This window comes from Aquarana catesbeiana, linkage group LG02 (genome assembly GCF_042186555.1).
Source record: "Aquarana catesbeiana isolate 2022-GZ linkage group LG02, ASM4218655v1, whole genome shotgun sequence".
NCBI classification, from domain to species: Eukaryota; Metazoa; Chordata; class Amphibia; order Anura; family Ranidae; genus Aquarana; species Aquarana catesbeiana.
In genome coordinates this window covers 152921723-152935992 of record NC_133325.1, presented here as the reverse complement: position 1 = coordinate 152935992, position 14270 = coordinate 152921723, and the positions used below count along the sequence as shown (strand labels likewise).

The 14270-nt window shown below is 43.5% G+C and overlaps 1 protein-coding gene across 4 annotated transcripts in view; it reads right to left on the bottom strand.

The window, feature by feature from the left end:
- Positions 1-14270, bottom strand: part of PDE1B (phosphodiesterase 1B) — a 519764-nt gene that overhangs the window by 119224 nt on the left and 386270 nt on the right. For all 4 annotated transcript variants that reach the window (XM_073613640.1, XM_073613641.1, XM_073613643.1 and 1 more), the window contains 3 exons: positions 13935-14048; positions 8381-8563; positions 524-590 (listed from right to left, as the gene is read on the bottom strand). In XM_073613640.1, coding sequence (XP_073469741.1) covers positions 524-590; positions 8381-8563; positions 13935-14048 — 364 coding nt within the window. The remainder of the gene's footprint in view (positions 1-523; positions 591-8380; positions 8564-13934; positions 14049-14270) is intronic.

The window sequence follows — 14270 nt, the reverse complement described above, 5'->3', positions numbered from 1 at the left end:
CTGGAGTTTTGCTTTCATTTGTTAGTCACTTATGTAAAGTCCATCCCATACTATCCTCACCAGACAGTGCTGGTGCCCAAGGGTGACTCTGTTGCTCCTCCATAGATAGAGGTGCCACCCTAAGACAGGAAGTGTGTTACTGGCAGGATCACCATGTGAATATAAAGGAAACAAAGCATAAAAAAGGAAAATGAATGCAGCCACTATATCTAAAGCTTGGTAAGCTTCATAACATTACAATTTTTGTGGGGTTTAATACTGCTTTAACTTTTACTTGCTTCTAAAAAAATCTACTTGTGACGTCATAACAATTGATTGTAAAGCCTCATTCACATGGGCGTACTGATACCTGTGTGAAGGGTCAGATTCACCCAGGTCTAATTACCCTCTAACAATGAAAACTATTTTTAAAACATTTTCTTCATCCTTTTGTTTCACAAATTAAAAATGCACCCTCGGCAAGAGGTGTATATCAAAGTATGCTCCAATGTTCTTGGCTGATATTTAATACATATTATCCTACCTTTAAACTGTTAACAACAACTGCAGAATAATTTGGTCCAACTGCTGTATACGTCCTTCGAAACATTCTGGAAACAAAAAGAATGAAATATAGAGTGCTGAAAACCTTTTTAACTTAGTTGATTTTAAAAGAAGAAACTATTTCTTAAACGCCTCTACCAGGGATGTTTTATGAAATCAGTGGGCCTGTGTGCAGGATCATAAATAGGGCCCTAGACTTAGAGGATAAAATGTGGGGCACTACGCACGCCACACCAAAAAGTGGGCAGGTTTTATGCTACGCTAAATATTGGACGTGGCTTAAAGGGGTGTGATTAAATAAATACTGAGATGACTTAGTATGGATGTCATAAGGTATGACCAGCCAACATCAGATGGAATGCTGCAGTTGGGAGGTGGTGAAGGGGGTGCAAAAGGTGCAAGAGGAGAGGGTAAGACAGAGGAAGAGAGGGGGAGAAAGAGGGATGAAGGAAAAGAGGGGAGAGAGAGTGTGAGGGGGAGAGAAGGGGAATAAGAGAGGAATGGATGAGAGAGAGATGGGGCGAGGGGTAGAGATAAGGAAGAGAGCGAAAGGAAGGGGGAGAAAGGGAGAGAGACAGGGGTACATAGTTAAGGGGAAAAGGAGGAGACAAAGAGAGAAAGTGAGGCGGGGGGCAGAAAGGGGTGACAAAGAGAGGGAGAGAGAGAGAGGTATAGAGTGTGTGGGGGGGAGAGACAAAGAGAGGGAGAGAGAGAGAGGTATAGCGTGTGTGGGGGGGAGAGACAAAGAGAGGGAGAGAGAGGTGTAGAGTGTGTGTGTGGGGGGGGGGGGAGACAGGGAGAGAGGAGAGGGGAGAGAGGGGAAGAGAAGGGGAGAGAGAGAAGGGGGAGCTAAGAAAAAGAGAGAGAGAGAGAGAGGGAAAAGGATAGAGAGAGAGAGGGGGGGGGAAAGAGAAGAGAGAAAGGGAAAAGGATAGAGAGAGAGGGGGGAGAAAGAGAAGAGAGAGGGGGAAAAGTATAGAGAGGGGGGAGTGCAAGGAGAGAGGGAGAGAGAGAGAGAGAGAGAGAGAGAGAGAGAGAGAGAGAGGAGAGAAGGGGGAGGAAAAAGAGAGAGGGGGAGAGAGAGGGGGGGTGAGAGATAAAGGGGTGAGGGGACAGACAGAGGGGGGGAGAAAGAGAAGAGAGAGAGGGAAAAGACAGTGGAGCAAATGGGTGAGAGAGAGAGAAAGAAATAAGTAAGGGTGGAGGGGAGAGAGGGGGGGAAGGAGAAAAAGAGAGAGAGAGAGGGGGGGTGAGAGATAAAGGGGTGACGGGACAGAGAGAGTGGGGGGAGAGAGAGAGGGAAAAGGATAGAAGGGGGGAGTGCAAGGAGAGAGGGAGAGAGAGGAGAGAAGGGGGAGGAAAAAGAGAAAAAGAGAGAGCGGAGAGAGAGATAAAAGGGGTGAGGGGACAGAGAGAGTGGGGGGAGAGAGAGAGAGAGAGAGAGAGAGAGAGAGAGAGAGAGAGAGATAGAGGGGGGAGAGAAGAGAGAGATGGAAAAGACAGTGGAGCAAATGAGGGCGAGAGAGAGAGAAAGAAATAAGTAAGGGTGGGGGGAGAGAGGGGGGAAAGGAGAAAAAGAGAGAGGGAGAGAAAGAGAGAGAGGGAGAGGGGAGTGAGAGAGAAGGGGGAAAAAATAGAGAGGAGAGGAGAGAGATAAAGTGCTGAAGGGACAGAGAATTGAGGGAGAGAAAAAGAGAAGAGAGAGTTTTGTATAAAGTGTAAGGGTGACCATATTTAACCACTTTGTGTCCTGGGCAATATTTCAATTTTCACACTTGTTAAATCTGCATTTTTTGCTAGAAAATGACTTAAAACCCTCAAACAATTATATGCTTTCTGAAAGAAGAGACCCTGTAGAATAAAATGGTGGCAGATGCAACTTTTTATGTTGCACAATATTTTATATTTTGCGCAAATGTTTATCAAATCTATTTTTTCAGGAAAAAAAATACACTAAAATGAACTTTAGTGCACACACACACACACACACAATATAATACCTACGTTTTTTGGTAAAATATAAAACAAGGGTTTGTGTTAAGCACATAGATACGAAACATGTTAAGCCTTAAAATTGTGTTCACCCATGAAAGGGTGAAAAAATACTGTACCTAAAATTGTCCATAGGCAATCCTTTAAAAGTGAACAGATGGCACTAGAATTACTGTATAGCTCTCACTCTAACATGTGTGGTGCAATTGCTGTTTACATACATGTGTGCGCAATACACGTACATTTGGTATTTGCATGGATGTGCAGAGTGACATTTTTTTAAAATTTATTGTATTTACTGTAGTGTAATTGAACTTTAACACTTTTTTTCATGTACCTTTATTGATATCACAAGGTGGCAAACAAGCCCTCTGTGTGATAGCATGGTCAGGTGATAGTTTCTCTTAATGAAGACATCAGGGGTCAATTATACCCCTAATGTCTCCCCTGCTTTATACTTCAGCCGATAAAGCATAAGACATGCTTGAATGGCTGTTTAAGCAACTTTTCTGCCTGGTCTTGACAACTCTCAACCCAGAAGTGCTCAGAGATGAGCGTTTCTGGGTTCACTGTTTGCAGGCAGATTTGAGAACAAAATTGTGGTCTCAGGCTCCCCAGAGAAGCTGGAGAGCTCAGGAACCACTGCGGGTGGCAGTGGCACCTTCTTGGCACTATAAAAGTGATCACTAGCTGCGCAGTCCATTTTACTGAAAATCTGGGCCTGAAAAGGGCCCTTGGTTCATGTATAAATCAAGACCCCGTGGCTTTCAACTGCATCATTACATATTCTCTAAGCAAAGAATATGTAGCAGCCTTTCCTAGGAGAACCTATAAACACAAGCAAATAATCTATTTAGGAAGATTGTCTGAAAGGACCCAGTTTATAATGCTCTACTGAATGATTGCTGGTCCTCCATAATCCCTGCGGCTGTCATACACAAGCCGTTATTGCAGCCAGCTCTCCACCCGTCGTCTTTTCTAACACACAGACACAGGGCCAGGAGCCTTTAGTCGAGTGGTATACATCTAGTGGCATCCATACAGGGGTTCTGAAGGTGGATTCTCACAGCTGTGATGAGCTTAGTGTCATTCTGGGAGCATGTGAGTGCATTATGTGTCATTATGTTTATCTTTGCTTAATAAAGAAGTTTATTGTACTACTAGGGTATGTGCTTCCCTAGTCTGTTATTTAGATTGTCCACCGTCCTTGTTTTGGCAATTCAAAGGATGGCTGCAAAGACCCTTATACAGTGAAGGCTGAGACACTAATTCTGAGCTTTTTTAGCTTGTCACATCTAAACGTGAACGTGGGATTAGTAGTGATCTGGGTAATAAAAAATATGATTTTTGTGATTGTGAATAAACAGTGGGTAAATATCCAATGGGGATTGGTCCCACAGAAAATGATGATCCTGATCATTGTTTAAAATCTTTATTTTGCTAATCAAAATGAAAAAATTAGAAATTCTGAACCATTTCATTTTATTGTGCCCTGTGTGCCCAGGTGTAGCTATGTAAAACAGGGGTTGTCAAACCCCGGTCCACGGCCCACTACCGGGCCGTGGACTTTCTGCAGCCGGGCCGCAGGTGTGCGCAGGCGGCATGAGACAGCCAGGCGGCCAGCATATGAGAGCCGGGTGGATGAAAGAAGTGAGCTGGCAGACAAGCAGAGATGACATCATCTCTCTCTGCCCTCCCGCATCACCGTTCTTCCGCCCTCACAGCCAGTGTTTTGTCAGCCTCAATGTCGGAGGTGTGGCAGGGAGCAGAGAGATGACATCATCTCCCACCACCCAACCCGCATCACCACTCTCCTACCTTCCTTCGGAACCCACCACTGCACAGAGGCCTGCCTCTGTGCTAAATGGACTGGTGCTGCCACCAATGCAGTGGTGGCAGGCAGCTTTGCATGTGACATTCTGCATCTGGTGACCGGCAACATGGCAGGTGATGTGGCAAGTGATAATCCACATCTTGTAGCAGACAGCGTGGCAGGTGACGTGGCAAGTGACATTCAGCATCTGGTTACAGGCAACATGGCAGGGGACGTGGCAAGTGACATTTCCCGCATCTGGTGACAGGCAAGTGACGTGACAAGTGACAATCCACATCTTGTGGCAGGCAGCGTGGCAAGTGAAATCCACATCTGGTGGCAGGCAACGTGGCAGGTGACGTGGCAAGTAACAATCCACATCTGGTGTCAGGCAGCGTGGCAACTGACATTCCGCATCTGGTGGCAGGCTACAGTGGCAAGTGACACGCTCAGGGTTCCCACTGATTCTGTGATTCTGCATTTTGGTGAACACCAGCCATTGCCCATGAAAAATCGTTCACCCCGTGTGCGACCGACCCCAAGGTCCTTGGCACAATTTTCTTACACACAGCTGGTCCCCAGTACCAAAAAGGTTGGGGACCGCTTTAAAACATTAAAAATGAGTCTCTATACTGTTTAAAACCCAGTAATACAGTCTCACCCTACTCTGCAACATGCTCAGTTGCTCTCTATTTTTAGGCACTGCTGAGTTTGTAGAGGCCAACCTGCTGACAGTGTTAAAGTGGAATTAAACCCTCCTATCCTTTACAGCCAAGGAAGCTACTTCTGTTTGATCTGCAGCTGCCATGGTGCTGCACATGTGATAACACCAATCATTTGATGGGTTGACAGTTTGGTTGAGGATACAAACAAATGTGACGTTGGGCCCCTTTCACACTGGGGCGGGGGCGGTGTCAGCGGTAAAGCGCCGCTATCGTTAGCGGCATTCTACCATCGGTATTCGGCCGATAGCAGGGGCGGTTTACCCCCCCGCTAGCGGCCGAGAAAGGGTTATAGTCACGCTGTCCCATTGATTTCAATGGGCAGGAGCTGTGTATACACCGCTCCTTCACTGCTCCGCGGATGCTGCTAGCAGGACTTTTTTTCCTGTCCTGCTAGCGCACCGCTCCAGTGTGAAAGCACTCGGGGCTTTCACACTGGAGAGACAGCAGCGGCTGTTTCGGGTTGGTTTGCAGGTGCTATTTTTAGCGCAATAGCGCCTGCAAACCACCCCAGTGTGAAAGGGGCCTTAGCAATGCCAGCATCCCAGGAATGTAACTGTTTTTTGAAACAGTTAAATTGATGGGTTTAGTTCCACTTTATGATTTACTGCTGTTCAGGGGCTCTGGGCTTCAGCAAAATGTCAGCCTCCAGCAAGAAGAAACATCAGCAATGCTGGGGACAATTTACAGCACACACTAAAGTTGGTAGTGTAATTATTAATGTGGAATGTATGTTCCTTGCTAAAACACATTCATTTTTATCAATTAGTTATGGGTAAAGTTACTCTTTAAGGGTCCCATGCTCTTCAAATGGTTGAGCACCCCTGGGTTAAAGTATACAGGGGTGTCTTCTTTCCACCTCCAGCCTGCTGATTGGGCTGTGAAAGAGCATCAGTAGACAGATGAGGGCAAGGCATCATTAATCTGCATTTTTGTATCTGCCAGTTCAGCTTTATTTATCGAATTTCTGTCTGCCAATACCTCTTTAACCACCATCTGTCCTTAACTGCAATATTTCCATCATAATATAAAACAGTTATGCTTTATTGTTAGATATGATGTGTCCTTTATACCAATATTCACCCCTTCCCTGACTGTTTTTGTCCACAAAAACTAGGGCTCAATATTGCAAATGTAAGGTAAAGAATCTGTATGAGAGTGTTTCAAATTATTTTATGTCATGGCACAATTTTTTGCCTGTGGGCAACAAGGATAACATTCTAAAATATACTCTTATAATTGTTAAAAAGTGTTAAAGTAATAGTAATATACAACATATAAATCTAAAGGTGAACTGTCATAATATCGCAGTTACCAAGAACACAAGAAATGCAAAAAAAAAAAATAAAATCACACTGGAATCTTTTTACTTGTTAAAGCATAATGGACCAAGTTCTAAAGTGAAATTCTGGGTAACTATACAAGTATGCATAAATAAATTCCTTACATGTTCCAGTGCATTTGCCTAGGCTGAGATAAAGTTATTAGCCTGTGCAGATAGGGGGTAGAATTCCTACATTTCCTCTTACCCAGTGATCTGACTGCATGGGAATTATGTAACAAGTCACAAGGTAAGAGACTGCAGCAAGGGCTGATCTGTGTCAGACAATGGTCAATACAGCTAAGATTGGCACTGACCTTTCGGCACTGACCTAAGATCAAGTGTAGTATCTGTTCTTATCAGTGTCCAGTAGGGGTGCTCTGCCATCATTCTGGCCTTTTGCCTCAAATGTCCGGATATATAGTATCCCTGCTAGTGTGATGGGAGCCCTGCGGGATCTTCCCTGTGGGAACAGAAATCAGAATGCCCACTGGGTGAAGCAGGAGGCCTGGGAGTAATTTTCTGGTGTGGAGGATTTCTAGGGGCCCAGCGCCTCCTGATATGGGCAGTGCTACTTGGTCTGGCCAGGGGCTGGGAAGGCAGAAAAGCCCGTGGTATCAAGTTCCTCCTGAGAGTGGCTTCCCGCGGGTGCTGGAGAAGCACTATAGGTGAAACCACTGTGTAAAACTGCACTAGGCCACAGCACCAATGCTACGCCTCATGGGCCAGGCTGAGACGGGGGCAATTTTTGTTACTGGGCCACAATGCTTGGCCTCTGGGCACAACATTGCCGCTTTTTTATTTTATTTTTATTCATTCACTTTCTATGTGTGTCTTATTGCACTTTTTTATGTCTTTTTTTCCTATACTCACAGATGGTAAGGTGTGGGTCTGCAGGCCTCCTCTAAAGTCTAGGGGGAGGATGTGTGGCCATCAGGTTCCTTCCTCGCCTGCCTTAAAGGCAACCCCCTTCGGGAGAGCCTCCCACCCAGTACTTATTGACCGGCTTTGGCTAATCATGAGGAGGCATTTTGCACAAAGCAAGGTCCATAAAGACATGGAGGAGCGACTTTGGGGTGGAGGAACTTGACTGGCCTGCACAGAGTCCTGACCTCAACCCGACAGAACACCTTTGGGATGAATTAGAGCGGAGACTGCGAGCCAGGCCTTCTTGTCCAACGTCAGTGCCTGACCTCACAAATGGGCTTTTGGAAGAATGGTCACACATTCCCATAGACACACTCCTAAACCTTGTGGACAGTCTTCCCAGAAGAGTTGAAGCTGTTATAGCTGTGAAGGGTGGGCCAACTCAATATTAAATCCTACGGACTAAGACTAGGATGTCATTAAAGTTCATGTGCATGTAAAGACAGGTGTCCCAATACTATTGGTAATCTAGTGTATATATAGGTCGGCCTTCCTCTGGATTTCCAAGGAGTTGTGCTCATTTGTGTTTTTTTTTTTTCATATTATTGAACTGTGTAAGCTTTTGCAAACAGGCTTTTCTTATCTTTTCATTGTGCGCTACATTTCTTTAATCTGTGTGTGCAAATCTTTTGATTTAGGCTATGTTCACACATGGTAATATGCAGCATTTTACTGTGCAGGCTAGTACAGTGCTGGCTTCAGCAAGGAGCAGTGCGACGTATGCCTCAGTGCTTCACACAGCTTTTTTTTACAACTTTATTTGAAGTGTAATATAGTGACCATTTATTCATGTCACTGCACAGCTGTGAAGTGCATTGTTACATGCAATACCATCCAGCACAGTGCAAAAAAGTGCAGACATGCTGCATTTCTCCTCACTGCATCGCACCGCACTGCACATCAGAGTGTCCCAGTGTGAACCCCAGCAGTAATCTGCAATTAACCAGTGCAGAAAAATGCAGGCACCGCAAATAGTGATAATGAGCCCTTACCCAAATGAAAAGGTTCTGTGGAATACTAGTACCATATAAAAAGTGATAAGATGATAAAAATGCTGCTTACCTCTCCACAAAAATGCCTGCCTGTACAGCATGTACAATGCTGCGGAACCTTGGCTTTTCCTCAGACCGCCGACCTGTGGACCGCGTTTGCTGTGTAAATGTAGAAGCCAGCCAGTCTCTGACCTCAGAGGGTACAGCATCTGAGCGAATTTCTTGAAGTTCATCTTCTGTGTCTAGGATTTGTCTGCAAAGAGAAAATACCAAAGAAAATATAATAAACTGAGGAAAACAAAATAAACACTCATATACGTCTAAGCTGAGAGAAAAATCATGTCATTTTGAACCAGGGCTACTCAGGAATGTAAGAAAATATGCTAGGCCACGATTTAAATCACATACAAAATAAATAAACTATTTCTTATTTAAATAAAAAGAAGTTATTAGAGTTATTTACCAAATAAGGGGTAGAAACATCACTGCTGAATCCTGCTCTACTACACAGGGCTCCAAAAAAATGGATCCAATTAAGGAGCAACCAAAAGAAAAACCACACAGTTCACCAGTCAGGATAATGAAGCTCCTGCTTATCTAGATGCACAGCTATCCACTCCTTCATGAGGAACAGAAACTGGAGGAAAAAAATAGGCTCTTTACTAATAATGTAAAGCATATCTGAACCCAAAATCAAAAATGTAATTTATATCACAGCTTACCAATCCTTACAGCCCAACTTCAGGCACAAATGAAAATAGTACATTGTGCATCAATGGCCTTACTCCTCAGTCTTGAATCCCAACACCTCTTCCTAAGCCACCCTGCGGTATAATGTATCAAAGTCCCAGTTTCTTCTATGAGCCAAGCCAATATCCTGCTCTGGAGACCAGATATTTTTCCCTGCTTGTTATCTTCTTGGGCACTGGTCTCCTCACCACCCCCATGAGTTCCCCTGACTTTAGAGCCCATGGGAGAGGACCTAGCCACTGAAAGCATTGCCTCTACCAATAGGAAGTATGCATATCAAGCAGGCAGTGGCTACCTGAAGAAGGACACCAGAAAGTAAAAAGAAGAGAGAAAGATCATCATGTGAGTGCGCCCTTATTATATTAAAACCAGCTTTAATATAATAAGTAGAGTATTCACAACATACTGTATAGGCCGCAGGGGTCTCTAATCTACGGCCCTCTAGTTGTTCAGGAACTACAATTCACATCATGCCTAGTCATGTCTGTGAATGTCAGAGTTTTACAATGCTTCATGGGATGTGTAGTTCCACAACAGCTGGAGGGCCGTAGTTTGGAGATCCCTGGTATAGGGGTTGATTTACTAAAGGCAAATAGACTGTGCACTTTTGCAAGTGGAGTTGCGCCAAAGCTTAGTAAATGAGGTAAGGCTTCACTTAACAAAGAACACCCAATCACATGCAAGGAAAAAAAAGCATTTTTTGCTTGCACATGATTGGATGATGGAAGTCAGCAGAGCTTTCCCTCATTTACTAAGCTCTGGAGCAACTGCACTTGCAAAAGCACACAGTCTATTTGCCTTTAGTAAATCAACCCCATAGTCTCACCTGTCCACCTACCGCTCCAACTCATTTCATAGAACAAAGGGCTTAATCATGGAGACCACAGTTTGCAGCCCATTCATTTCTACTTGACAAGTGAAACGGCTGAGTGTGGATGCGCTCCTGGGTGTGCACCTGATAAATGCTGGATGTACAGGGAGAGAGGCAATTTGGAGCAGCAAATTAAAAAAAAAAATACACTGTTACAGTTGTCCTTTAGGCTTGGTTCACATTGATGCGACATAGGATCTGACTTGTGAGGCCTTAAAGGGGGGGGGGAACCCTGAAAAAAAAAAAAAATTCACCAAAAATCCTAAAAAAAATTAAAAAAAAACATTTGAAAAAAAAAAATTTAAACTTACCTAAACCCTTGTTGCTAGGCAGTCTTCTTAATCTGCCTCTTCCTATTCCGCAGCGTCTTCTGCTCCTCGGTGAGCGGCCCCGTTGTCTTCTGGGAACTGTGTGTGTTCCCAGAACACCGCGGGGGCCATTCACAGAGCGACGCGCTGCTCGCGCATGCGTAGTAGGAAACTGGCAGTGAAGCCACAAGGCTCCACTGCCTGTTTCCCTTACCTAGCATGGCGGTGCCGGGACCCGAGAGCCGAGGGATGGGTCGGCCTCGGGCGGCCGACATCGCAGGCACCCAGGACAGGTAAGTACTTATTTAAAGTCAGCAGCTACAATGTTTGTAGCTGCTGACTTTAATTTATTTTTTTTTACAGCCGGAATCCCGCTTTAAGTCAGATGACATGTGAAATTAAATGCTTCCCTATAAGAGTCGACTTAACCACTTCAGTCCTGAACCATTTGGCTGGCCAAAGATTCGGCACTGCGTCGTTTTAATGTGAAAAAAGAAAAGTGTGTGAGTGTGGCGCTGTCCCAAAGTTGCAGAAGAAATGTCTGCATATATACAGTTTTATCAAAAGTGTCACGTGTGTATTCCTTTAAGTGAAATATGTATGGCAGTTATTACCACTCCTGTGGGTTAAAGTGACTGGTGATTTAAACATGAGAAGCATAATGAGTACAATAAATCGCATCCAAGGTGTCTAGTGCTATATTCCCTCAAAAGGAAAAAACAGTATTAACCACTGCTAAGAGCATGAAGCGGTCTGTGTCTAAACACTAGAAAACACAAAGTTGCAATAAATACATCACACGTGACATGCAAAAAATTCTAAAGTGTCTAGTGCTAAATAAATAAATATTAAAATGTTGTTCTACAAATGTTGCAAATAACAAAGTGACAAGTGCCCTATGAAGAGGTCACTCTGAAAAGTGCTAAACACACATGCCATGCAAATGGTTCTATGATAGTAAACAGTTCATATGGGTAAGTCCCCGGTGCACTATAAGTGAAAAAAGGCGTCCTTTGTGGGATTCCTCAAAGCATACAACAGGTGTTAATCCAGTGCTGGTGTCTCGCGTTGGGATTGTGCAGAGACTCACCAGCTGTATATCCCCTGCAGGGGTAACGAGTAGTCACAGTATGTGCCACTGTGCAGCAGTGCTTGGCAAGACCAGGACCAGAATGATATCATAAGGACATAAGAAGAAAGGATTCCATAGTGTGAAACCGTTTAAAACCACTATTTATTAGGTCAGATAAAAAGGGTACTCACATTGTAATGGAAAAAATGAGCGGTGTACAATGCTTACAAAGATGTTCCTAAGCGTCAAGTCCGAGTGACGAAACGTACGTAGGGCGTGGCCTTTGACTGAACGCCTTGCTGACATCTCCCTGCAAAGCTGACGCTTAGGAACATCTTTGTAAGCATTGTACACCGCTCATTTTTTCCATTACAATGTGAGTACCCTTTTTATCTGACCTAATAAATAGTGGTTTTAAACGGTTTCACACTATGGAATCCTTTCTTCTTATGTCCTTATGATATCATCCTGGTCTTGCCAAGCACTGCTGCACAGTGGCACATACTGTGACTACTCGTTACCCCTGCAGGGGATATACAGCTGGTGAGTCTCTGCACAATCACAACGCGAGACACCAGCACTGGATTAACACCTGTTGTATGCTTTGAGGAATCCCACAAAGGACGCCTTTTTTCACTTATAGTGCACCGGGGACTTACCCATATGAACTGTTTACTATCATAGAACCATTTGCATGGCACGTGTGTTTAGCACTTTTCAGAGTGACCTCTTCATAGGGCACTTGTCACTTTGTTATTTGCAACGTTTGTAGAACAACATTTTAATATTTATTTATTTAGCACTAGACACTTTAGAATTTTTTGCAAGTCACGTGTGATGTATTTATTGCAACTTTGTGTTTTCTAGTGTTTAGACACAGACCGCTTCATGCTCTTAGCAGTGGTTAATACTGTTTTTTCCTTTTGAGGGAATATAGCACTAGACACCTTGGATGCGATTTATTGCACTCATTATGCTTCTCATGTTTAAATCACCAGTCACTTTAACCCACAGGAGTGGTAATAACTGCCATACATATTTCACTTAAAGGAATACACACGTGACACTTTTGATAAAACTGTATATATGCAGACATTTCTTCTGCAACTTTGGGACAGCGCCACACTCACACACTTTTCTTTTTTCACTTTTTCCGCTCATTCCACCCCCCGTGGAGTCAGCGTATGTGAGGGCAGCAGTCTATCAATTTAGGAATATACTTCCCACCTAGGCTTCTAATTACACCCATTAGCGCGGACTCCCTATTTCCTCTGTTACACTGCGTCGTTTTAACTACAATTGCGTGGTCGTGCGACGTGGCTCCCAAACAAAATTGATGTCCTTTTTTCCCCACAAATAGAGCTTTCTTTTGGTGGTATTTAATCACCTCTGAGTTTTATATTTTTTGCGCTATAAACAAAAAAAGAGCGACAATTTTGAAAAAAAACGCAATATTTTTTACTATAATAAATATCCCCCAAAAATATATAAAAAAATGTTTTTTTCATCAGTTTAGGCTGATACGTATTCTTCTACATATTTTTGGTAAAAAAAAAAATTGCAATAAGCGTTTATTGATTGGTTTGCACAAAAGTTATAGCGTCTACAAAATAGGGGATAGTTTTATGCCATTTTTATTAATAATTTTTTTTTTACTAGTAATGGCGGCGATCTGCGATTTTTATCATGACGACATTATGGCGGACAGATTGGACACTTTTGGCGCTATTTTGGGACTATTCACATTTATACAGCGATCAGTGCGATTAAAAATGCACTGATTACTGTGTAAATGTGACTGGCAGTGAAGGGGTTAACCAGCAGGGGGCGCTGTAGGGGTTAAGTGTGTCCTAGGGAGTGATTATAACTGTGGAGGGATGGGCTACGTGCGTCACAATACTGATCACAGGGAGCGGTGATCAGTGTCCTGTCACTAGGAAGAATGGGGAAATGTTTGTTTACATCAGCATTTCCCCGTTCTTCCTCTCCGTGAGACGATCGCGGGTATCCCCGTGACCATCGAGTCCGCGGGACCCGCGACCACACTGCCGCGTCCTAAAGGGCAATGTACAGATACGTTAATATGCCTGTACGTGCCATTCTGCCGACGTATATCGGCGTGAGCCGGTCGGCAAGGGGTTAATTAATGCTACACAAGTCTGTCCGAATTTAGAAAAGGTTTCTGCACTACTTTGGTCCTGATACGACTTCAAGAACCGAGTCTAAAAAGTCACATCAAAATTGGACTCAAAGTCGGACTCCAAAATTGCACTGAAATTCACGCGACTTTGGAGCCTATTAATTTATGACTCCTTTTTTTTGCTCTCTTCACTGTAGACATTTAATAGAACCTCACAATTATTACCAGCCAGCAGTTTAAGTGGTGACTGAGAGGAAGCCATCTGATAATCTTTGTAAATTGACTTTTACATAAAAATATTGCAAACATTGATAATACAAAGTGCACTTGATTAATTCAGATGATCTGCGCGATAAAACCAGATGTAAGTTTAAAAAAAAATAATCATAAAAATTAGAAATGATCGCACAGTAATAAAAATTACTGCATATGTTTTGCTTTATTGAGTTGACCATAGCAATAATAAATATTTCTAGGCCTCACCGTGTCTCATCAATATATACAGCTTCCAGCAATGAGGCAGTGTACTCCAAGTTTTTTTTCAGTTCCACAATGTTGACCTCTCCATTCTCTAGTTGCTTCACCATGTACTTCAGGCTGTAGATAAAGAAAAGACATGAGCGGTAATTACAATGACTGAAAATCTAATTGGTATATATGAGCACCAGCAGTTTTCGTAATACGCATTTGACAGTTTTCGTAATACACATTTGACTTGCAAATCATTTGTCCACAGAGGACAAATACAAGAAAATGTTCACCTTGTACAAATCCGTACATGCACTTATCACATGAAATCTACGGCTCGCACTTAGATCA